At 40.3% G+C, this 27,263-nt stretch overlaps 1 protein-coding gene across 3 annotated transcripts in view; it reads right to left on the bottom strand.

Annotated features, from left to right (window-relative positions):
• The window catches only part of GALNT1 (polypeptide N-acetylgalactosaminyltransferase 1), a 146,763-nt gene that overhangs the window by 41,534 nt on the left and 77,966 nt on the right, over nt 1-27,263 (bottom strand). For all 3 annotated transcript variants that reach the window (XM_075921643.2, XM_075921642.2, XM_075921644.2), the window contains one exon: nt 8,488-8,654. In XM_075921643.2, the coding sequence (XP_075777758.1) occupies nt 8,488-8,654 (167 nt within the window). The remainder of the gene's footprint in view (nt 1-8,487; nt 8,655-27,263) is intronic.

Here is a 27,263-nt window from a genome sequence, read left to right as displayed (position 1 = left end):
AATGGTGTCCAGTCTTTTCCTCTGACTGGGATCTGTAGGTGGGAGATGACACATTGCACGACACCGGTGGCCTCATTTGGCAGCTCTATGGGGATAGTTCAGCAAGTGATGCTGAACACTTCCTGACTGGTGCTGAAGTGCGGAGTGGAAATAGGAATGAGAACAAAGCTGTGAAGTTGAGCATTAGTGCAGTGTCAGAGACCTATGACCATAAGCTGGGGACCAGTACTGAGAATACCTGCATACATGACCTTCCAATTGTTATATGGATGGGGTATGACTCCACTGTCCACAGTACTGGGGAAGTGGGTAGGAACATGCTTCAGGAAGGCCATGCTGTCACACCACAGACTGATGCTTTGAGCCCATACTGTTGTGCCTAGAGATTTACCACTGGGGCTTCAATTGAGTGGCAAACCTGTGACCAGGGTGCTGCGGCTCACAGGACACTCCCTGAGGTGGTGAGTAAAACCTCACAAAGGGGTGAAAAGGAATCAGACACAAGACAGATTTCTCACAATTTGGATGTTGGCAGCAACAGAAGGGATAAGACTAAGAATCTCTTAGGTAATCAGCATTTCCAGGTATCGACTGATACCGCTGTCCAGGATGATGGGTACATCTCTGGGAAGATGGCGCCCGACTCCTGCTTGGAAGCAATGAGCTGCCTATTATGCATATAGGCTCACCTCCTGCCCTTTTCTTGCTCTTACAAGGAAAGTCCTTTCACGGTCTTCTTCTAGGCCATGGGTTCCCAAACTGGGGGGTGTGAAGAAATTCCGGGGGGGGAGGGGGGAGTGGCATGAGGCAACCCATTCCTCTCCCCCTCCCCCCCCCCAAGTTGTGCTGCTATTTTTTTTTTTTTTGGCCCCAATCAGTTCTTTTTTTTTTTTTTTTGCTCAAATCAAAAAGGGGGCATGATGCTGAAAAGTTTGGGAACCACTGTTCTAGGCAGCTGGTGTGTGGGAGGTTCATCTTTACTGTTCCAATGCTATTATGAGCTGGGCACTCTGCACCTCAGTTGTGTCGCTGTTAAGAGTCTGACCCTGACCACACTGGTGCCTGCTTCAGGGTCAACTCCATCAGAAATGCTATTAATCTGCTGCATTTTTCTTTTGCACAGTTTGAAGCTCTTACAAATGCAACGCTTGTCACAAATACAAATATCCCCCAAGCAGCAACTAGTACGGGGGTCACTAACCAGCAAAGGTTTTTTGCACTGGAAACAGTCCTTAAACCCCAGAGACTGGGACATGCTGTGTTCAAGTAAGGATGTTAAGAGGCGGGTAACTGGTTAAGTGTGTAGTTGATACAGTTTATAATTGACTACATGACTAGTTATAAGAAAGGCACTCTTTCCCAGCTTGAGCTGGGCCCAGGAGCTACCCCCGCTGCAGCTCTGCAATTTAAATGCAGGAGGAGTCAGGCATGTAGGCAGCCTGGCCCCTACTATATTTTAACTGCAGAGTTGCAGTGGGGGTAGTCCCGGACCCTGTGAGAGCCAGGACTGAGCAACACTGGCTCAGTTCTGGCTCACACCAGGTCGGGGACTGCTGTGGCTCTACGTTTTGAGGAGCCTGGGCCCAATGCAGGCAGAAGCTGCTCTGCAGCAGCCTTCTCTGCTTCCCCGCCTGCCTACAGGCACCAACACATGGGGGGCGGGGAGGGAGAGAAGGGGCACACTGCATAGCCAGTGCTGGGTTGCGCTGGCTTTTAAGCCAGTTCGTGCCCGCCCACTGCCTCTGATACAGAAGCAGCAAGGGGATGGAATGAGAGTTGTCGACTACTCAACTAGTTGCTTACACCTCTAGTCCCAAGGCTAAATCCTATTAGAGACACTAACTTGACTAAAGTACTGTACAACAGAAAAAACTATTTACAACTGTTCACAGATAACAGGAGAGATTGCTAAAGCAATAGTGTGTTCTGTGCACTATTACTAGCAGTAAGAAGGAACTGAGGGTGGGGAAGCCTTCTTTGTTACTTACACCACACCATGTGGGCACTCTCCAGGGGGCCCCAGGGCCAGTCCCCTAGAAGTACCGTTAAGGATAAAAACGGTCACTAATGCATGTGGAGAGCACGCACACCTAAGTTGGAACGGACATCAGCAAATATTCTATCAACTGTATAAATCACCAGACAGGAGAGAGACCTAGTGTGAAATGCTGGTTGAAGACATAAGGTGATACTTCCCTGTCATTAAGGAAGGCCCTTCAATGAGAGATGGACTAATGTAGAACATTAAAGAGGACAAAAAACTTGTTTACTCTCCCCTGCCAATGCAGATAAGAAATGCGTTTGAATTCCCCCAATCAGCTGAGCCTGCAGCTCAGAGCAGGAGAAGGGACTAAAATCACCCAACACGGAACTACATGCTGCTTGGATTCGGGAGGGGGTGGGGGAAGAATTACTTGCCATAAGCAAAAGATCCCAGTGCTTAGCCTGAAGAACAGGCTTACCTCTGTAGTAAGACAGACCAGAGTACAGTACTCAAGGGGGCTGTCTGATTCCACACTACGGCTGTTGTGCCTGAGGAATGAACACTTGACAAACTGGTTGGTGAAACAAATACAAAACTCACAACCAATTTGGAGTTTGTGCTCTGGTTCTTAATAGCCTGCCCTGAGGTTTGTATTCTCACTCTTGGGCCACTGCAGGACATAAGATTCTTATTTTAACTGAAACAAAATACAGGACTATGTAGCACTTTAAAGACAAGATGTTAGTCTTTAAAGTGCTACATAGTCCTGTATTTTGTTTCAGCTACACCAGACTAACACGGCTACATTTCTATTACTATTTTAACCGGTTACTTGCTGAAAAAGTGTTTGATATAAAAAACCATCAACAAATACATAAAATTAATAATGCTTCAGAATTTTGTTCAGTAGCTAATGATGCAGAAGTAACAGATAAGTCTTGTTTCCCTTAATATTATTTCTTTCCAATGTAACTAGAACTGTGATATTATGCAAATTAACTTCGATCAGAGCAGACATTGGCAGATATACAACAGGCTCCAGGCAAGACTGACTGCTTACTTTATTCAAATTAAATTGCCTCATGCTAGAATCTGAAATCTACTCAACTAAGACGAACATCTCATTTTTTAAAAAAGGCTTACTTCAATATAACACTTAACCAGCATGTGCAGAAACATTTACTTTTTCAACTGTTGTGTCTTCCAGTCTTCATTAATTTAAAGCCAGGTTTGCCTTGAAATCAAACAGACCTGTTTTGGAATTTAAGGAGTGGAGAGAAAGCTTCACAACAACTGACAAAGGGATGAAAATGAAATATATTTAAGTGATCTCAAATTATGAGTACTGTACCATTCTCGACCAATTTAGAAACTAGTTTAGTAGTTTAACCCTCAAAATCTGAAACGTAAGTTTCCTTTTGGTTATAAAGAGAACACAAGTTTTCTGCTTTTCATACAAAGCAGAAAAACACTGAATTAAAAAAATGTAGGCTCCAAGGGTGCTAACAATTTTATAATGAAGGATTTCTAATTTTAAAATGAGATTGAATGACCTCTTCAATTAAAAACTGAAAAGATATTATATCTACCACAAGAGAAGTGAGGAGAATAATACACATATCTTAGTTTATCACAGTGCTTATAGGTCATTCCTCAATATTTTCAAGCTACAATTAAAAGTCACTCTACAACTGACCATTAGCACTGTTCTGATATAGTGCCAATTAAGATGTTCTATAGATGAAATAGTGAATTCCATTGAAGATGAAAACATAAGCTTGTTTTAAGTTTGTACATATTCTAATTAATTTTGGAAATTTACTCCTACAGCAATCCCTACTGTAATATGCGCAAATCAGAGTCCAAATTTGACGTGTTTGTTAAAAAAGGTGATGGGGATCTAAGAAATAACTAAGAGAAAAACAGGAGTAGGAGAATGAGGAGGAAAGGGAGAGGTTGACATTTTATCATCTGTCCGAGCTAGTATATAGGTAATTTTTCAGGAATACATTACATACAATAGTTTAGCTACACACTGCATTATCTAAAGTGCACATAAAAAATTTACAGCTAACATGTACAGAAATTAATTTGAGATATTCTGTCCACATGGGTGATCCCCACCACAGGATGTATGCACACCTGTGCACTCCTGCCTGGAGCCCTTTCTGTGCAACCTTAATATAATTTCTTTTTTTTTATTTTTTTCTCCTTATAAGAGTCCAGGACATATTTACATGAAAAATCTAAGCCTTATAATTTAGAGAATATTTTTCAACAGCCAATTATGAAAAACATTTTTTCAACCATCACCGTCTCACATAATTCAGGAATCTAGGTAGCTGAAGATGGAAAGAATACATCAAGGAGATGGAATTGATCTGTAATCTGAGAATGCAGAAATGCAATGATTTTATGAGTATTGTGTGACTTGGTCAGTGAATACAAGTTATTGTATGTTTGGTTATAAAACTTTCCCATATGAATAAACTGATTTAGCTTAACAAGGGCACCAGGAAGAATCAGCAGGAAGACAATGGCTCCAGATAAGAAAATCCCAGCACACAACTGAAGGACAATGAGCAAAGCTTTAAGAACTTTACAGACCACGTTTAAGGATCTTTTTCCAGAGTGAGAAATTAGAGATAAAAAAGACTTGACTTAGCTGTTAAATAGGGCTCTCCTGAACCATGGGAGACAGAAGATTTTACGAGTTAATGGGGCAAACTATGCCAGCCAAACTGTAGAGATCTTGGGCGTAAAAGGGGTTGGTATATAAGAAATGTAAATCATTGCACAAGATGACAATGTGGAAGGTAATTACTTATCTGGTAAATTAGATATCGGCTTTAAAAACCATTTTTATTTTGAATGCTTTTGTTCTAGGTAAATACGTTGTTTTAAAGAGGCTGTTGAGTCATTGCTCAAGGAAGGGACAGACTTGCAGGTGCTAGACACAAGACAGATCCTGTTCAGGTAATCTATGTTGATATACTAAACACTGCAACAAGACCTGGTTTAAGAATTTCAGCATTCCACTCCAAGAGAAACAGCAGCAAGAATATGGAGATGAACGAGGATTGGCATTCTAAGCGTCCATGAAGGCATCAAGGTGCAGTTAGCCCAGGCATTGTGACCTTTGTACCTAATGTCTAAAGGAATGCCATGGTATATTCCTTGGCAAGTTGGGGTTCCAATTACCTTGGAATTTTTGCACAAGTTGGTGCATTCTTCATTATACAAATGGGCTGAAATAAATCTGCCTGCCCATTCTACTTGCTACAGAGAAAACTTTACCAGTAAATAAGACAAGACAATATTTAAGTACACCATCAACTGATTTAGGGGAAAACAGACATTTGGGGACTGTATTTTCATCCTACCTGCACTCTAACACTAAGCATACAAATTCATGGCTAATAGGATGGAGCTTCAGTGACTAGAAAACATTTTAAAAAGTTTTTCCTGCAAGAATATAGTTGAATTTCCTTTTGTGCGTTATTATTCTCTCCATTTTTCTTATGCTATTTGTCAATTTAATATGTTAATTTCCATTTACCCATACTGTTCCATTCAAAGATAGTCATACTGAATCTCTGGACCATAGCGCTTATTCAGACTTTAGTTCCACTAGTTCACTGCCTTTTTGCTTCATTTCCATGCTGTGCTTTCTTTTACTTCAGCTAATACTCTGACTCAGATTAGATTCAGTAACTCTAGAGATGATCTTCAAAGCTCATTTGAAATCCTCTCTATTCACCTACTTAATTTGTCAGCCATTGCATTCACTATCCTCTGCCTCATAAGTAATGCTGCTATATCCTGTTATTAAAATAATCTTCATTTATATAACCAATGAAGGTAACAGGACAAGACAGTCAAACAACTGGTTAATTATTACTGTATATATTCATACAGAGACAGCATCTTACCTTCTTGTGCATATAGCCACAATATTGGAGAAAATCCTCCACCAGACAGCAGTTTTTTAAATTTCAAGTATTTTATTTTATATTTATCTGTTGCAATACAAATCATAAATTTTTAAGGATACAATTATGTCATAGTGGTCTCAGCTGCCATAAACCTGTGAATGGTGCTATTTCCAGTTCAATTAAAAGGTCACCTCTGTCACTTAACTGTGACATTTCCTATTTACATGGATCCTACTGCCACATACTATCAGTACTTTAGTTCGCTTTACTCTAAGTGGGGTTCCGCAGGGGTCTGTTTTGGGACCGGCTCTGTTCAATATCTTCATCAACAATTTAGATATTGGTAAAGAAAGTACGCTTAAGTTTGCAGATACCAAACTGGGCGGGGTTGCGACTGCTCTGGAGGATAGGGTCATAATTCAAAATGACCTAGACAAATTGGAGAAATGGCCACTTAGGAAGGAACAATCAGTTTCATACATACAGAATGGGAAGCGACTGTCTGGGAAGGAGTACGGCAGAAAGGGATCTAGGGGTTATAGTGGACCACAAGCTGAATAGGAGTCAGCAGTGTGATGCTGTTGCAAAGAAAGCAAACATGATTCTGGGATGCATTAACAGGTGTGTTATGAGCAAGACACGAGAAGTCATTCTTCCGTTCTACTCTGTGCTGGTTAGGCCTCAATTGGAGTATTGTGTTCAGTTCTGGGCACCGCATTTTAAGAAAGAAGTGGAGAAATTGGAGAGGGTCCAGAGAAGAGCAACGAGAATGATTAAAAGTCTAGAGAACATGACCTATGAGGGAAGGCTGAAGAAATTAGGTTTGTTTAGTTTAGAAGAGAGAAGATTGAGGGGGGGACATGATAGCAGTTTTCAGATATCTAAAAGGGTGTCATAAGGAGGAGGGAGAAAACATGTTCATCTTGGCCTCTGGGGATAGAACAAGAAGCAATGGGCTTAAACTGCAGCAAGGGAGGTTTAGGTTGGACATTAGGAAAAAGTTCCTAACTGTCAGGGTAGTCAAACACTGGAATAAATTGTCCAGGGAGATTGTGGAATCTCCATCTGTGGAGATATTTAAGAGTGGGTTAGATAAATGTCTATCAGGGATGGTCTAGACAGTATTCGGTCCTGCCATGAGGGCAGGGGACTGGACTCGATGACCTCTCAAGGTCCCTTCCAGTCCTAGTATTCTATGATTCTATGAATATTAACAGGGCTCACCGAACCGCTCGCTAGCCGCGCATGCGCAAATCGCCCGAACCCTGCTCTTCCGGGTTACAATCTACTCGTCCGGGGTGAATAGATTGCATTATTTGTCGAGCCCTGAATATTAAAGTGAAAATGTAAATTAAACTTTTCAATTTTTCGGTAATGTTTTGGCTGAGGCAAAAGGAATTTTTGAAATTGAAATTTTAACAGCGAATGTAATTTTTTAAGATATGACATTTTCCTATGGCACAGAAATATTATGTTTCAACTACTGTTAACCTGTGCACAATTATGTTTATATATTTGAGTTGTTTAGGTTTTTAGGGTAGAAAGCTGTCTGTGTTCATTTGACCAGGTGATACAAATAGAATTTTATATGCTCTAAAACTGAATCCCAATTTTGATTTTCCCACCGAGGACCCTTTTAGCATTTGATTAAATATCCTAGATCCTTTTTATTTCTGCTTTTACCACAATGTACCCAAGCAGCATGTGTATGCTCCTGCCAGCATGACCTCTCACACAGTGCATTATGCTATGCAGAACAAATGACATCCTCCATGTGGCAAAGTGTCAATGCCGTACTAAAATGTCCTGGCCCTGCTTCCAGGGACAGAGCCCTGTATAACCCACAATGGACTGCCATGACCCAGGCACCTCATTATAGGAACCACTACTTAAGGGCTTTGTGAATGCCCTAGAACAGGAGTGGGAACCTCTGGCAGCTCACCTGGATCCAGCCCCAGAGGCTCAGATCCCCACCCCCCACCCGCATTGGTGAGTCTGCACCAGTGCTCCAAACCCCTCCCCCACCCTGCTGGAAGTTGGAGTGCACAAAATGTACTAGTCTGGGCCCCCCTAGACTTTGTTGTACAAGGGGAATGTGGGACTGGTCTTTCTCCTTCTCAGTTGGGGACCACAGTGAGGGATTTTTCCCCTTGCTTCTCACTTTTATGATGCCCTCAACTGATTTTTCTGTTGGTTAATGGCCTCCAACCCAAAAAAGGTTCCTCGCCCCTACCCTAGAAAGTAAAAGAGTACTACAGATTGCACAGAATTTGACAACAGTAGTATAGCATCCCTTTTAAAAATAAATAAATAAATAGCCAGAACTGCTGGGTCCTTTATAATGTTAATTGTAAATGAATGGGCAGGCTTTTACTATGTATTCAACGTGGAATGTTCCAGATACAAACAAACAAATGTGGGCACTGTTTCATTACTATACATTTTCAAATATCCCCAGAACTACATTCCCTCACTAAACCAATTTCAAATCTGAATTTTTCAAAGCACTAAGTCATGAAGCCATATAGATGGCATGCGAATACCACCAACACAATACCACCATATTACCTCTTTCGCTGGCATCATCTACAAGTACAATTTCTTCCAGCAAGTGTCGTGGTGACCGATTTATCACACTATGGACAGTTCGTAAAAGTGTACTCCAAGCCTCATTGTGAAACACAATAACAACACTTGTTGTAGGAAGGTTGTCCAGATATACCTTTGTTTTACACCTGTGGACAGAAAGGTAAATCAAATACTTTAAAAGTTGGCTTATCTATTAATGAAAAGTTTTTATAACATTTTAAAAAGCAATTTCTGGGTTAACATAAAATACACCTATAATATTTACAACTTTAAAAATTAAAGACTAAATTTTCTGATTTTAAAATAGCAAATAGATACATTTCTGCTATAACATTTCTCAATGTGTGTTCCAGCTTTCTGTCTCTTCTTAACATACATTGGTATAAGAGTTAAGAAAAGCACTTGCCACTATTATGCTCAACTGTTCAAAATCATAGTAGAGGGCTGGGAAAGGATGGAGAACTGAATGATCCAGTGGCTTAAGTAATGGAATGGCAAGCTTTTCATTTCCAATGCAAGTCTTGCTCCCTGCTCTGGTCAGCAGCCTTATAGCTAACTATTCAGTTATGTGCAGTGCAGGATTAAAATGGCATCCTTGTTAAGACCACAAACAAAATCACAAGATGTGCATTTAAACTATTTTCTCATTTTTCTTGTATTTCCATCACATGCTTGTTTTGTGAATAAGGAGAATCCATCTCCAAGGATGCCACCTCTGAAAACATACAATTAGACCTAGGCTCATTTAAGAAAAAAAAAGTTAGTTAAGCAAAAACTATACAGTCAACATTTTTACAACAGAAAAAAAAAATCGAAAAATTAAAAGTATATTTGCAAAAAAGTAATTTGTTTGGAATATTGTATAGCTGAAGGAAAGAAAATCATTTAATATAGCTACTGTCATATTTAATATAAGATGGAATACTTTTTAATATTTTAGTAGTTCTCAAAAGGTTGTCTTATTTTGGCATTTCAAACAAATGGTGCTCAGCCTTTTGTTTTCCAATTCAAGCCCTGCAATCCCCCCCCCCCCCCCAATCCTCTGCATGGGCCAGGTACAATCGAGCTTTACATCACAATTCTCTGTAATATGAAGCGTGAACAAAGTTACCCGGCATATAACGAATATCACAAAATCTCTGGAAGAAAACATTATAGCCGTATGATGAAATGGTTATTTACTTTGTGGTTCTTTGAGATATGCTGTCCATACGTATTCCACTGATGGTACACAAACCAGTGAACTCAATTGTGGATTCTTTTGTCCAAGAGTGTCTATTTGGGACTGTCTCTATTCCCTGAATGCCCTTGTACTCCCAACAATGGCATAACAGGGCAACTTCAACAATGCTTCAATTCCTACACCAATATAGAATCCAGCTGTTATGAGACATTGTTGAGGGAAAGGACAATAGTTTGTGGATAGCACATCTCAAAGAACCACAATTACCTTGTTCACATGTAATCCACTGATGGTGACTCTCCTCACTGATCAAATTTGATGGAGGTGTGCAGTGGGAGACTAAATGACTGTAAAACGATCCTCCCAAAAGGAGCATCACACCACGTTCAGTGGACGAAATGGATTTGAGTTTGCAAACGAAGGCTGTCTCAGGTTAGTCACTGTGCTATCAGAAGATAGTCTCAGAAAACCTCTTTCACCGCGAATTCTCTGAAATTACTTCAACTGATGAAACTAGCTCTTCTGAGATGGATCACAGAAAAAGGCACAGGAGGACATAGGAAGGGTGTGATATAGATTAAGTATCCCAGTTTCATTATCTCCATAACCCCATGGAAATGAGAATAGTCGTTGCTAAAAAGAGGGGAAATAACTGAATCCACTACAAGTTTTATAGAGCTCTGAACTCGAGTCAAATTTGTTGCCTCACTATAAAAATGGGTGCCCAGAGGATACTGACAGCTTTAACATTCGTCTGAAATTTCTGACATTTCCGCAGCAACTCAGAAGGTCTTTGAGTAATAAGAGAGTCCTAGCTTTGACCCAGGACCTAATATCGCTCCCCTGACCCTTCTCAGAATCCTTTGAAGTTTGGCACTGAACAAACCCCATCTAAAAAAAAATATCCACAATAATCTATCCCTCCTATAGGTTGCTGGATGCTTATAGAACAGAATGACTGCGCCATGACCATATCCAATACAGTAATGACTGTCTAAAGAGAAGAGTGATCAGCTGGCCTTCCCAAATTTATTTAAATTCCTCTATATCCTATGAGATCCATAAGAAATTTAGATATCAAAGTCAAGCATTGCCAAAATCAGCTATAAGTTGGCAATTCCAATCTGTAAGTTTGCAGGAGGCTAATTACTATATCCAAACAGACCCAATATTTTTAGCTCCTTAACCCTCAGGGTAGATTTGGGGTACTTTTGCCTCAACATTTGATAGACTGTAGCTACAATCAGGGAACATGGAGCGAGGTGGTTATGAAGTTAAAAGTAGAAAGTGGAACTTGGTATTGATTCTCTGCACACTTGCATTTTAGAGCTATGTAGGCTGGCTTCTGCCAAAAGCAATTTTGAGGGATCTAGGATACATTTATGAATAGGCACCACTAGACAACCTGACATGGTATTGTGCAAAATTTCCAGGAGCTTGAGAGATCTCTTCTAGACCATTTCTGCTGGGATCTTCAATGTGTCCCGCAGCTCCAGAGCAACCCTTGGAAGGATCTGAAGTCATCTGGTTATAAGAATGACATGAGAGGGGATGACAGTCTCACTGGGAGACAATGTGAATGAGTACTTGAGAAGAGTCACTGGCTTGTAACTTCCTCACATTGTTCAAGATTCTCATCTCTAGGGGGCTTTTCTTGAGTAGTTTAAGTGCTAATCTCTGACAGAAAAGATGAAGATTTAATTTGAAAACACACTGAAGATGATTATCTCCTTGAAAATTGGAAGTCCCGTGGGGCCTGGTACCAAGAACGAGGGTCCCTGTGACTCTTAGGGTCAGGATAATGGAAACTGACCTAAATGATCTTTTAGAGATATAATTTATAGATCTTCATTCCAGGGAACGCAAAAAAGAGGAATCTACTACTACTAAAGGCTGAGGAGGAGGAGTTAACTATTGGACCTGACTGGCAGGATCAGTATATATACTCTGAATGTGACTTTTCACTGTACTTACACAACTTTTGAAAATGGATTTAGATGTTGCAACACTCAGATCAATGCCTTTAAATATCTCGGCTTTGTAGTGCATAAATAACACATTTCAAGTCTGATGGATAGCCGTATTAGTCTGTATCTGTAAAAAACAATGAGGAGTCATATAGCACTTTAAAGACTAATAGATTTATTAGGGCATACGTTTTTGTGGGTAAAACCCACTTCTTCAGACTAATTGGAGTGGAAATTACAGAAGTAGGGGTATATATAAGGAAGAAGTTTCTTGTGTTAATGATGCTAATCCAGTCAGGGTGGAAGTAGGTCATTCACAGCATTTGGTGTGGAGATGTGAATACGAAGAGGGGAAATTGCCTTGGTAATGTGCTAACCAACCGAGATCCTTATTCGGTCAAAAGTAGATAGTGCTGAATTTGCAAATAAATTCCAGTTCAGCTGTTTCCCATTGTAATCGGGTAGTGAAATTCTTTTGTAAATGAATGGCTACTTTCAAATCCGTTACTGAATGTCCCAGGAGGTTAAAATGTTCCCCTACAGGTCTGTGCGTGTTACTCTTCCAAGATTTTCTAGGCGTCTAAGGAATTAAAATCAATGATAAAGTCTAAAATTAATTATGTAATTAAAAGTTAAGTAGTCTAGTTCTCTATATATCATAATACTCTAGCAGCAACATGTGCACCCTACTTTGTATATCAATCATCAAATAAACCAGCCAGTCTAAACCTGCCAACACTTCATGGTTTCTCTTGGGGTTATAGATTTTCAGTTCCTCTTATCTGAAGAAAGTCTATCATATATGTGGACAGACTTTTCATCTGAAACTAAAGCAGCAGCACTCCTGTTTGCTACTGAGGCTATCAGGGCAGAAGCAGTTCCAAAATAACTCTACACTTCCTGTTGCAGCTCCCAGCACTACCCCCACCTATGGCCTATAAGCAAGTGAAGAGCCTCCCCATGGCTGCTACTCTCCACAGGGCTGGGTAATGGAGGTTGAGTATCCTCCCCCTTGACCTGCTTTTTCTCTCTCAAGGCTGGCAGGTATTTGAAAAGCTCCCAGGCACTACTTTCCCCCAAAAGATGCAGAAGGTGGCTTAGGGGGGGAGTGGGAGGAGGAGACTATTTTACATTGAAACTGTGCTGGAAGTTTAGGTTTTAAAAAAAAAGAATAAAATCAGTGGCTTTAGTGACACATTCTTTTGAAATTAAATGCTAACACTGATAGGGAAGATGAGAGAACATGAAACACTACGGTCTCTACTTTTCTTCTTGCACCTCTCTAGAACTAGATGTATTTATGCAAGCTTATGTGAATGTTTGCAAACTGGTATCTTAAAACACTACAATACTGGAAGACATGCGCTGCACGCACGCGCACAGAGAGAAGGAGGAATGATAAATAGAAGACCATTAAAAATCTAATAACTCTGACATGATCATTAACCCCCTCAAACTATTACCATAACTTTGTCATTATCCAAGAATGGAACAATAGTTGTGTCTATAGACAGATATATCATTACTTTATAGCAGGGATCATCTCCTTTCTGTATATGAAACACATCAGTACAACAGGAAATTTTATCATAATATAAATATTTAATAACAAAATAGCTATATATGTTACTAGAAATGTTCCTACTAATGTTTATAAAACCACAGTTCTTAAAAGACATAAAGGTATGAAGTGAGTCTATGAAAGATTTTTTTAAATTACATGTATTTGGTCCATGTCTGTACATTTTAAATTATTCAAATAGCAGAATGGCATACCTTTGGGGCTGGGCATTTGACCAGTCTAATCATAAGTGGCCAAGCGATTAATCAAATAAGGTCTAAAATGGTCAAATACTTTAAAGCAGTTATCAGAACAAGAAAGAACGAACTACATAAGTTTCTATCTAAGGCCAAGTTTTTTGGAGACTAAGTCCAATTACAACAAATTATTTATCTAACTCACAAGAGAGTTAAATTAATAGTTAATTAGTTAGCATTTAAATGTGAATATTGAAGACTGAACAACTACAAAATAATTACAGAAATAAAACATATTGCATTTAAAATTACTTTTCTTTTATAGTTGGTCTTATGTTTGATAGACAGCAAACCAACTTTGAGCACCTTGCTTTCAAGTTTTATTAATCAGCTTTAACTGCTTCTTCTGTCTTTGTCATCAAATTCATCAGTATCTTCTCTCTCTTTATCTGATGAACCCCGAGCCAGCTTTTATCTGTCCTTTTCTTCTTTAATTTTAAGTGAGAGTCATCAGCTTCCTAGCAGTGGAGCTTGTCAATCTATTTCTGATTTTTTGAATAGATGAGACAGAGGTGGAGGAGGGGAAGGGGGGATGAGTGGTCTACTAGATTAACCGATAAGCCTAGCTTTATGGGTTAATCAACTAGTCAACTATTCATTCACATCCCTAACATGAAAGTTGCTTGGGCTTTGTTGATAAACAAGTAACTATATCAGACCCCCTGCAGGCAGGGGCTGCTGCCAGAGAAGCCTCTATCTGTAGCCAACTCAGACTGCCAAGGACAGAGGCTGCTCTGATACCCCTGCCACTCCTCACTGCTGTATCAAAGGCAGGCATGGGGAGCTGGCTTTTAAACTGACTCCCCTCACAGACCAGCTCCCACCTGGCACTGCTTTATCAGAATAGAACTCTTAGCAGTTATTTGACTATTCTATTACTCAATAGCTAACATCCCTATATTATATGTTGATAAACAAAATAGTCTTCCATAGACCCTATTCATTGATATTTTTAACTAATCAGCAATATATTGAGCTGTGTAGTGGTGTTCAGTTGTACACTGAAATGAGTAATACACTGGGTGTGGAGCTGTTACCATGAAGCTGACAACACCCTAACTGTGCTCCATCCAACACTACAGACACTCCCGCACAATAAGAACACCAACACTTTTTTATATTAGCTGTTTCACATTCAGAAGACTTCCTGCAAGTAATTTCTTAATTGGTATTTTATAAACTGAATGCAATTTGGGAAAAAATTCAAGTCCCACCCCTACTTTGCTCAGGCTCCACCACCTCCCTATTGTTCTCCTCTTTTCTCTGCTCCTTGATTCCAACCAAATCCCTGAACCCTAATGTAGCAAGTGATATTTGGAAAAAAACACTTTTACAAGTTCTTTCTGAAGAAAAGGGAGCACATTTTCCACTGCCCACCAGATTGTGAAGACTGGACATACAGAAGGTACCTAACTAAAAGCACTATGTTTGGGAATAAAAAATGTCAATCACAGGGTTTTGGGGTTTTTAAAAACTATATCTTGAAGTTTGTCAGGGATTTATTTGCAAAAACTCTGTAGTAAGGACAAGTCAGCTGTCCTGTTGAATACAACATTAAATATTGTGGAATATATGATATAGCCCTTCTGTTATACATTTTCTTAATCAGTATTTCTAAGCTGATTTTATATTTTAAATATTCTCTTAAGCCTTCATAAAGTAATCATTACCAATTACTTCATATTTAAATTCACTGAAACAAAAGATATTTTAAATTAATCAGACTAATTACATAACACCACTGGTTTTAGGAAAGGAAACACTAATTTATTTTGGGTGATCTTCATAACAACGCAAGTTTATGAAATTACACCATCTGTTTGTTATACCTAAAATGTTTGGAAACATTTTTAACAACGGATTTTATATCCTAATGAAGTTCTGGTTTTGATGGAGGGTTCTATTAAAACTATTTTATTGGTCCAGCAATCTGGAAGAAAAGGTATGTTGTACCTTTAAGGGTTCTCTAACAGGGTGAAAGGAGATTAGGTATGGATGGAAAGGAGACGACTTCGGAAGCAAGTTTTTGTACTACAGCAATTAAAATTAAAATGGGTATTTTAGATAAGGTTAGTCTTTTTAAGAGTTTATTTTAAAATGTGTGTATCTGAAGATCCAAGCATTTAAGGCTAAAGCTGAACACTCAGATTTGGCATCTAAAAATCTATGCAAGGATTTTTTTAGAGACGTAATTTTATAATCTTCAGCATCAAACTAACGAAACATTTAAAGCAAATAAACTAAGGTCCTGTACACAGTGACACATGACTGTTTTTGTCAGTAAATTCAGGATTGGCACATGTCTGTTAAATGAGTTCATCACCATTTAATGGCTCTTTCACAGGTTCAATGTGTCATTAATAGGTTTGGCAAACTGGAAGGCTTGTCACTTAATTTTACAGATCCACTTTGGAGAAGAGTCACGAGTCTGCAAGCAATAACAGCCTGTTACCGTAGAAACTTTCAGGAATGGTCAGAATAAGCATGGTAAGAAGGGAGAGGTTAAGCACCAAGACCTAGGGAAGGAATTGCCTTCCCTTGTCTCTCATATCTGCCACCCACGCTTACCAGAATATGTATCTGTGGTGAAACAGGGAATCAGCTGATCAGTTTGCTAAGAACATTTTAGCTCCAATTTAGATTGAAAACAACCCCAAATGATTGCTGGTGGAAGTTTTACATTGCATGTCTATCCCTTTCCTGAAGAACTGGCCTTCAACCCTGTGAACTAAAGTGGTTCAGTATCATTACTTATTTAGATTGCTTATCGCTCCCAAAACATGCTAGCCACTATTAAAATGAAACTACTTTTCCAGCAACTTCCATCTAAATAAAAGAAAGGATAGGTAAGAGAAATGCAATACGCAAAGCAATCAGGGTGACTAGTCTTATTAATTCATTAATATATAGATTTTAATATTAAACACATTTAAGTTTCTTGCATTCTCTCATCAAATAAGCTTCTCATCTTATCCCACACAGAAATCTCCATCTTCAATCTCCCCAACATTTGATCTCGTGACACCAAACAAGTGAGAAAGCGATAAGTAGATGATAGCCACATTTCTTCTATAATCATGGAAAGAGTATTTAGAGAGCAGATATAAATGAAAGAGTAAAGACTCTGAGAAACATCTTAAAAGAAGGACATTCAATTAAGGAATAGACCACAAGAAAACACACACTGCTGCTGAAAAAATGAACAAAATGGACAACAAGGCTGGCATCATTGTCACAATCAAGCAGAAGGGAGAAGATTTAGATAGCAAAAAAAATGGTACATGAGGCCTTCAAGGGGATGAGATGCCTGAACTTATGGACCAGAGAAGTATATGGGAGTGCAAAAATTCTAAGAGGCATTACCTATCAGAGAGAGACAAGAAATGTAATCTTGAACTAAAAATAATCTACACAAATTTCCGAAAAATGCGCACAATCTTTTATCAAACCATTGAAAACAGTGCAAGATAAAGCAATATCATGTTGGAGTGTTTCTTTAGACCTTATTTAAATTATGAGATTCTGCAGATCAAAGTAGTAGTATGTATCTAAGAGAAAAAGGTAGCTGTGTAAATTGAATTTCATTCTCAATAGCTTCTGCCAGGACTAAAAAGCTATTAGAGAAAAACATTAAGCTACTGAATCTAAGACAGGGGTTGGCAATAATTGTTGATGTGGAGCCACTCCAAGAATTTGATAAGTGTTCAAGGGCCGCACTCTTCCATGATATTAATGGAGGGGGTGAACAGTTGGGAACAGACTTCTGGTGTGGAATCTGGGAAAGGGGTATGGATGCAGGAGAGAAATTCTCACTTGGAGGAGGTATGTAACAGTGGGTGCAGGGGCTGGGAGGGGATTGTGACCTGGGGTTGGGGTACAGCCATGTTCCCTCTAATCTTTTCCATCCATGTGCTGAATAAAATGTTTAATTGCACTGAGGCATGTGTGAATGTACACCACCAGTAGAAACAAAAAATACAGCTGTGGGCATTCTTCTAATCAACTAGGCAGCATCTGAATCTCTCCCCTCAGTGGTCACACAAGTAGGGGTGCCAGATACCTTCACAAAATAATCCCGAACTTGGCAGGGAAAGAAATTGGTTGAGAGGGAAAAAAAAATTGAATTACACAACCGTGCCCGGAATAACATGATTTCCCCAGCCAGCCCATTGCCGGCAGCTGCGCGGGGCTTCCTCCACCTCCGTGAAAGCGGCGGAGAGTTCATCGCTTGTCATGCCATTCGCCGCTGACTCCCCCTCGCCGGAAGCTTTGCCCCCTCTCGCAGGCCGGTGGCTGGGTTTCCCCAGTTGGCCCGTCGCCAGTGGCTGCGCGGGGCTTCCCCCGCCTCCCTGGAAAGCAGCAGAGGGTTTGCCACTCGCCACACCGTTCCCCGATGACCCCCCCCCCCTTGCCAGACACAGTGCAGGTCCCGGCAGACCTGTCACAGAGGCATACTCCCAACCCAATCCCCCTTCCCTCTCCTCCCCTTCTCTTCTCCAGAGCCAAACACCTCCCCTCTGCTGTAACCCAGGCCCCTTTCTCCCCTAACCTTATGTCCCGGTCCCAACAGACATCACCACTTGAAACGCAATCCCCAGCTTTTCCATTATTTTCAATGGGAAAACTGACCCCACATAACACGTTTTCACTTAACACGATCATTTTCTGAAACATATCTATAGTGTTAAAGGAGGAATTACTGTACAGAATTCACAGTCTCTTGGTACATAGTCCCCTACGTGTTCCTCCAGATCAGAAGATATTTTGATGATAAAAACAAGAGCAGAGAACAACAACATCCATTTGGGATCCCTCCATCCCACCAGATGTTTTAGTTGTATGGCATGCTAAATCAGGTGGTTGAAGTGGTAAATGCTGAAATTTTAACAGGACGCTAACAGTCTTTGCAACAAGTTTCATGCAAAATAAAACTAAGCAAAACAGAGATAAGAAATGTTGATTTAAAAGCCTATGATTTAACCCAGCTCTAAAGAATTTATATGGGGACAGTAAGGCTACCACTATACTGTAGCCTTCTTGCAGAAAAACATATACAAATGAAGTGCGGTGTGGAATATCACCACGCTTCATTTGCATAAGTAATGAGCAGCCGTTTTTGCGCAAGAGGCTTTTGCGCAAAAACAAGCCGTGTAGATAGCTCCTTTTTCCACAAAAACCCCCTCTTGCGCAAGAGCCATTCTTCCTCGAGGCATCTACACTGCTCGTTTTTGCCCAAAAGCCTCTTGTGCAAAACTAGCTGCTCATTACTTCTGCAAATATTCCACCCCATGCTTCATCTGCATATGCTTTTCCGTAAGAAGGCTACGGTGTAGCCGTAGCCCAACTGTTTCTTCCCTAGCCCCAGTATTATCCCCTTGCCAAGTATTTCAGTGTTGGTGCTAGAATTCCTCCAAATAATAGAATAGTTTAGGCAGCACACCACCTACTATAATGCAGTTTATATTTGTGAAAAAATATAAATTGCAAAAAATAGATATATAATTTAACTTAATTGGAATACAGATTACAGTATCCTTACATTTGCTATAAATTAACTATTTTCCACTGTGCATGAAGTTAAAAGCTCGATTTAAAGTATGATTCCTAAAGAAGAAAATCTTATTCCTAACTTGAAAATGTGTGATAAATACTGGTTTAATCTTTCCTGGACATCAACAGCCTCTTGAAGCTATTATAAACAAGTCCATTATTTAACAATGATCTTGACACTAGCTCTAGTATTCAGAAAAAAATACCCTAGAAGGCACCAAAAGGGAACCCATGCACTGGAATAATAATTTTAAAAAAACCACTATCATCCTGTAGTACCAATATGGCCAAAAGGACCAAAAACTAAAACATCAGAGCAAATAATTTAAAATCCACAATTTGCTGGACTTCCTTCAAACAAACACTTCATATGCAATCACAGTTTTAATTTATGGCAGTGTAAAAAAAGCCACTGCGAAAAAGTCTATAACAGAGCCTTCCACTACCTCTGACAAGAGAGCTTCATCTATCTTCACAATCTCAGATTATAGCCTTTTATGTTAGAGGGGTCTGTTAATTTATACAAATCACAAAAATCTCTCAATCTTTCAACCAATGACCTGAGTGCAGACAAAACCTTCATTGTTTCCACACATTTTAATTCAACTTGCTAAATTCTCTGCCTTTATTAGGGTTTCATAATTTACCTGACATCAAGGGAATGAAATTTTCCTTTCGTCTTATTTCAAAGATTTGGATAGAAGAAAGGTCGCATAATCTCATGAACCAAGTAGAAATCTTCTTTAGACCCTGGAAACAAAATCCAAAATGGTCCTTAAAACCATTGTGGTTACAAACTTCAAGCAGAATTTCAAGAAAGGAACGTGGCCATTTACTAGTTTTGTTGGCATAACAAATTGCTCCTAGAAAAGCATTTTTTGATAGAAATACAGAAGGATTTGGTTCTCCAAATGAATGAAACAAACTTTTAAAGCCTCCCTTGCCAATCATATTTCTCATGTTGGAACTACCAAATCTCAATTAGTAGGAAAAATGATGGCTTGAACCAAACTGGATAATATTAGTGTCTCTGTACAAGATAAAAACGTTTAAACATACATTGTTTTGGCTTACCGCAGCAATCTTATTTTTAAAGTTTTACTTTTATTTTCTATAGGAAAAAAACAAGATTTATACGTACTGCTTTTTTTCAAGAAACATTAATCCAACAAGAAAACTTAGGTCAGATTCTGAAATATGCTCAAAAAACACTAAGCATTTTGTCTAACATGTAAAATATCTTTGAAGAGCCTCTTGCTCTTCACAGTAAGGCCAGATGAGAAAAGTATTCTAGACTGGAAAAGAAGCACTTGATCAGATGCTTTCACATTTTTGGCATTACTACGGTCATTGCATCAACTAACTTTCTTCAGTGTACTTATTAAACAGAGAGGTTAGTATGATTTTCACAGTATTACTGGTTGAACTTTCAAACAATTAACTTTAATTTAAAGCATCCGCTGCTTCGATCCTAAGTTTGGAGTGTAAAGCCTTCTCAAATAATGGCACTATTTAGAACTGATGGAAAAGAATGTTACACTTTTAGGGTACATCTAAACTACATCCCTCTTTTGAAAGAGGGATATAAATTAGACATATCAAAATTGCAAATGAAGCCAGAATTTGAATTTCCCATGCTTCATTTACATAATCACATCTTGGTGTTTTCGAAAAATGTTATTTCAAAAGTGAAACCGTGGTCTAGATGCAGTTTTCTAAAAATGAGGTTTATGGGATCTTTCAAAAAAGGCTTTTCTTTTTGAAAAAACTGCATCTAGACCATGGTTTCACTTTTGAAATAGCATTTTTCGAAAGAACGCCAAGACGTGATTATGTAAATGAAGCATGGGAAATTCAAATCCTGGTTTCATTTGCAATTTTGATATGTCTAATTTATATCCCTCTTTCAAAAGAGGGATGTAGTCTAGACATAGCCTTAGTTCCATCTCTGTCCTATTTTACATTATTAGAATCTGAACAGAACAATTAAATATGTCTTGAAGTATACAAAAATTCTGGTAGTTTATGGATCTAATCATGTCTCTATGGCCAGTTAATCAAAATATCAGGTATCAAGAGTGGCTGACACACCTCTATATCCACATTTTCAATATTTCAATTAGGGATGTGAACATATAACTGAGTAAATGGTTAACCGATAAGCCTGGGCTTACTGGTTAAAGTTCACGGTTACATAAACACTCTCACCCTGCTCCTGGAAGCTGGCTGCCTCCCCATGCTGCTGCCTTTGTATCAGTGGCAGCAGCATAGGGGTGACAGCAGGAGCAGAGCTGCAAGTGCGAGCCAGGGCATGCCGGGAGCTGGCTTAAAAGCAGATTCCCAGCATGCACTGGCTCTCAGGGAGCCGGCTTGCCACCTCTGATACAGAGGCAGCAGCCAAGCACCCTGGGAGTGGGGCTGGCAGGTGGCAGCTGGTATGCACCTTGAGCTAGCTTAAAAGCTGGCTTCCAGCATGCACTGGCTCCCGGAGAGCCAGCTGCCACTGCGGGTGCTTAGTTTTTCAGTGGTTATGCAATTACCTGCTTTTTAACATCCCTAGTTTGAATATGCATGTATTCATACTATGGTCCTGACAAGAATTTGTGGTGATTTTTTAAATAATTCTGAAGATAAATTGATGAGTTCTGGCATGAGGTATAAGTATGCAGCTTTACTATACTCAAGCACAGGAGTAAGTCTAAATTTTTTAAAATGCTATCTGGGGAAAAAAGCATCTTTAAATATACTCTGATGGTTTCGGTTCTAATACACCTACTTAAGCAACTTAAATCAGAAAAAAAAATGTTTGATTATTTCTCTGCCAAATTAAATTAGGAGTCAAACAAGCTGTTACTATTACATGGCAACTGCTATTAGGGGAAGATCAATTGAAGATCTGGAAAGTAAACTTTAGTACAATGTGTAAGCATAGAATACTTTGGGCGGGTCTATACTTACAGCACTTCAGCTTCATTGTTATAGCCCTTCAGTGAAGGCACTACTATACTCTACTCCTGGGGAATGCAGTGGCCAACAAAGAATGTGGTGCCTCCACAAAAGAAATTTGCATATCCACAAGGCTCTAACAATATTTTATAAAACCTATCAGTTTAAAAAAAACTATAAATTTTCTAGCCCTTCTCGCTTGTAAGGATAACCTTGAAAATTTGAACCAACTGAACTCCTACACAGTTTTCTGCAAAAAACCCTGCAGTATCAGAGTCATGAACTGCCCCCACTCAAGTCAGTGATTTAACTCAATCTTCAAATAAATCTGCATATCAACACTTAACTATTTTACTGCTGATAATTTTGGCACTAATATTAAACATTTACAGTGAAATAGCACCAATAGACAAATACCTCTTGTGCTAAGTGCTACACAATCATAGGATGACAATTCCTGCTTCAATGAGCAGATCTCAGGTTGAACTGTTTAATCTCCAATTCCTAACTGCCACCAAAATCTCCAATTGTATGCCATTCAGCTGCCATAACTTTCATCTAACCCAGAAAAAAACCAATTACTTATGTATAATTGTAATTTTTTTATTTAGGATGTGCGCATACACATGTAACTCAAGTACATGTATGCTCCGTGCACTGAAGTCAGAGAATGTTGCCTAGCAGTATCCATAGGTATGATGCTCACGTCTCTCCCTTCATAGCCAGTGCAAGGAGTATAAAAGGTCAGTGCCATTCTGGTTCCCATCAATTCCTTCTCAACCGGGACAGCTGTGGAGTCATGCCACTCTGAAGAGTGCTGAAGGAGGTACAATCAGGGTCAAACTCAGATTACTAAAAAAGACCTGATAACGCCAACTGTAGAACATAATCAAGAATTAGGCGCACAATTTTTACAAAGACAGTGCATAAAGTTACTTCAGGCAGAATAAAAAATACAATGACATTTCTAACACTACATCTAAATTGTATTTTATAAACTCAACTACACTACACCACAGACTGAAGATGTAAAAGATACATGTTTTGTGTATACATTAGATATTTTAGTAGCAACATCTTGGTGCCCTTTTGCTATGTTGATTCTAAGCGGTTACTGCTGTTATGGAGAGTGTCTGACCAAAGGCACACAAAGAATTAAGAATGTTTTGGTAGGAATAGGGCAGCCACATTCAGGATGGGGAAACCACGTTTGTTGGGAATGGAGCTGGGGAACACCTAATCAGCAAGACAGAGGAGTGAGCTCAAGTGCAGGAAACAGGCTGAGTAGACAGCTTCATGGACCATCCTGGCAAAGAATGGATGGCTGGGAAGAGCACCATATGCAACCTGCAATGCGTGTTGGAAGGTATGGCTCCTAGCACAGAGAGCAGAGAATGGAGGCAGGAAGGGGACAGGTCAGTCAGTTCCTTGGGATTCATATCTTCTGACTACCCACCTCAAAACAGCACACTCGCATCCTGCCATCAGCAACCAAGATCAGGGTACAGCACAGTGCACAGGAGCTGCCTGATACTTCTGTAGCCAGACAGAAACCCCCCTGTAACATCCATTTTTGCTTGTCTGAAGCATGCAGGGCGCACAGAGCAGTAACACAGCATAGTCTTTGAAAGCCTTAAACAGAAGGCCCAGATATGCAGGTTGCTGTGACCCTGGATGGCTGTAAACAGAGATATGCCAATTGCTGACCAAGAGGCTGCCAAGGAGTGCCCTTGACTGAAACCTATATTGATACGAACGAACACAGCCATCCGCGGAAGGAGGAATCTCTCGCCCAGTGAAAAGATGTCCAGTACTCACAATTTAGTTCTCTCTCCTGCAAGTGTAAATTAACTTGAAACTCCCTTGTAAGAACTGGCATCACAAAGACAGACCAACACAATTTGGCATCCTAGATAAGAAAGGATACGGGCCCCTATGGGTATAAAGATGAGTCCAGCAGCACATTTACTTTGAGTGTCAATCTACCATCTATCTGCTGGTCGGGTTAGGTGATTGACCTCCCGAGATTCCACGGGGACGCCCACCTCGTATTCATCTTTCCTAGGAATTGAGGGACCGGCCCTGGCTTGACTCGCTGGAGTCGAGAGGCACAGAAGGGGGTAAAAATTGTACCTGGATGTGGTCCTTTGTCTTAAGTGTACACATAGATTTAGAGCTCTTTAAAGATTAAGCTGTCACTTGGTACCATTATTTCTATTTTCTATCTTTATTTTCTTTGTAACCATTTTTAAGATCTATATTTGCTAGCAGTTAAGAAATAGAGCAATAGCCATTGTAACCATATGATTTATAAGCTTCTTTAATAAACCTGTAACTATTTAAGCTTTAACCTGACTCCTTCAGTTGCTGTAACAGAACCAAGCACAATTTAAAAGAACTTCAGCCGGTCATAAGGGACAGATATAGGAAGAGCTGGGACATTTGGATCGCGTCACTTCCAAAGGACAGATCCGTTGGGGCATCTCTCAGTCTTCCCTAGGCTGCCCACTGCGGAGGGATCCTGTATCCTAGCAGTCAAAGTCTGAGATGTAATAAGCTCTTCCTATAAACTCTGGGGCGTCTGTCAGCCTGTTGGCTGCCCGCCGCGACGGGACCCCGGTCCTAGCGGTAAAGGCACGGACGTTAAACGTCTCGGGATGCCCTTCAGCCTTTCAGGCTGCCCGCTGCGACAAGACCTTGCGTCTCAGCAGTTGAAGACTTGGGTGTGACGCGCGGACACACACACACACACACACACACACACACACACACACAGTCAAAACAACACCGCTTCAAAACAGCAACCGTGTCCCCACAAACCTTCCAACTGTGCCTCTGCTACTTCCCCCAAGCCCAGCTCCCTCCCCCATTCCACAAAAAATCCCTCTCTTCCATGCCCTCTTCCCTACATATGTTCGTCATGCAGTCTGTCAGGAAAGCCCTGGAGTTTCACTGAAGGGTCAGTGTCTGCAGGGGAATGGAAAGATGCAGTTTAAGGGGACAATGCCCCTACATACTCCATCCTGATCTGTCCCAAGATGTAACTTCACAACTGTTGTGCTTATGCAGTTGCTACACTGACATTACCGAATGGGCAATTCACAGTACAAAAAGTGTTCCCATGGGAAATGCTGATTGTAAGTGGACATTGGTCTTGCAAGGTTTTGCTGCAAACAAGTGTCTACTGTACTATTTCTAATCATTGCACCACTCTCCTCTGCCAAAGCCAAAGATAAAACCTAGTGTTCCTGATTGATCACAAAAGTGCACTTGAAAACAAACAGCTGTATAGCCCATTGGCAAAGTATGCATTATATCCCTCTCCAGGAGTTGGTCCACATGGGTAACCGCAATTTTTCTTACAGCTCAAATGGTAGAGACCTGAATTGGGGATGTAAAGGTCTATAAATCAAATAATTCATGAGTGCAGATAGTTAAAAATACCATTAAAAACTAAAGTTAGTACAATTCACACAGCGAGAACACTTTTTTTTCCGAAATAGTTTGTTTTAAATAACTGATCACTCACATGTGTAGAAAATAGATTTTTCACACATCGGTCATTTGCGACCTATGTGGATGGAGGAGCATTCCAAGGTCTTTTCACACTGGAGGGCATAGATACTTCACTATCAATAGTGTACTAATATTCCGACACAAACTTATAAAATCAAAAAATTGTTCTTTACTGGATACTGGCAAGGAGGAACGAAAGTGGGTCCCCTGGGAAGCACAGATGGGAGAGAGCTGGTACCAAGAAGGGCTCTCCAAGGGCTGATACTAAGATAGAATTAAGTCTCAATATCGCTGAGTAGGAGATCAGCTGGCACAATGAAAGTCTGCAGCATCTGGGAGGAGACCATAGATGGCAATCAGTACTGTGCCAGAACATGCTCTAGTACCCATCATGATGACACGTATTCCTGGATCTAAGGAGATGGAAAGGTAATAGGGACTGCTCTTGGTTCCTCAGATGGCTGTAAGCACCTCTTAACTCTTACACCTTACTCTGTTCCAAGAAGAGAAAAACGATGTCAAGCTCTACCTTCTTTGGCAAGGTCTGAACTGGGGAAATCTGCACCAAAATCACGTGCAGTATGATGCAAAAACTACACCAGTCTTGAATCCTTTTCTTGGTATTCAGAGTCAGCACTTGGGGAATGAAGTCTTTGCTCCCAGAGCAGTGTGGAAGTCTAATTTATGGCTTTGGGGCCATGGCTTTTAGCCAAGGGAAGGCCTTTCCAGGTATGAGCTACACCTCAAAACATTCTTATTAACACAGACTGTGAAGTGAGATTGCCTCAACTTTCTGGTCAAAACAGAGAAGAACTGCAGTTAACTAAATATCACAGATATGAGACTCCCCCAAGCAAGAAAGGCATCTGTTGTGCCCATAAGGTAAGGAGATTGGCCTGTCACAAGAGGAACAAGTCTTAACCCACAATGTCTTAGATTCCACCATGAAAATGAAGCACAAATGCCTGAAGAGATTCCCTGTGCAGAAAAAAAAAGGAAGGTGGAAAAATGCTTCTCACATGCAGAAATAAGCCACATTATTTAACACTATTACAGGCTGAACCTCTCTAAATTGTGACTCCCTGGTCTGGCAACAACACTGGTCCAGCAATATAATCCAGGTTCCAGGACCAGAGTCCCGGTGAAGGACTAGTGACTGGGAGCCCTGTGGACTAGCGGGGAAATGGGTTGCCAGGAGGGAGCTGCTGGGCTGACCTGTGGGGCCAAGACAACTGGTGAGGCTAGCAGGGCCGATGGCAGATTCCAGCCACCAGCTGGGCCAGGACTGAGGAGGGAATAATGGCGAGGGGGCAAAAATGACTTCCCCTGGTCTGGCAAACTCCCTCATCCAGGACTGGTCAGATCCCAAGGGTACTGGACCTGGGAGGACCGACCTGTATTTTTATTTACAAAAGTGTATCTAATTACCAGACACTGTAGTTCTGACTTGCTTGTCATGTGCAGCAAGAGGAAACTGAGGGTCTCTGCTGAAGCATAGTTGGATCCAGGAAAGTCTTTCTACTCTCACCTGGTAGGAGGGAGGGAATGAAGACAAACAGCAAACAGGAATGGCCGCAAACAAAGCTTCATACACCAACAGTGGGATCCATAGAGACTTGAATTCAAATTTCAGAGATGCCTAATGAAAGAGCAACAGCAAAACCAGTGTGTGTGTCTCTCACACGCACGCGCGCGCGCACACACACACACACACACACACACACACACACACACACTTGTTTTGATACCAAAATTGGCATCACTAATATGTATAC

Source organism: Pelodiscus sinensis, chromosome 2 (assembly GCF_052426305.1).
Source record: "Pelodiscus sinensis isolate ZL-2025 chromosome 2, ASM5242630v1, whole genome shotgun sequence".
Taxonomy (NCBI): domain Eukaryota; kingdom Metazoa; phylum Chordata; order Testudines; family Trionychidae; genus Pelodiscus; species Pelodiscus sinensis.
This window is presented reverse-complemented; position numbering and strand designations above follow the sequence as displayed.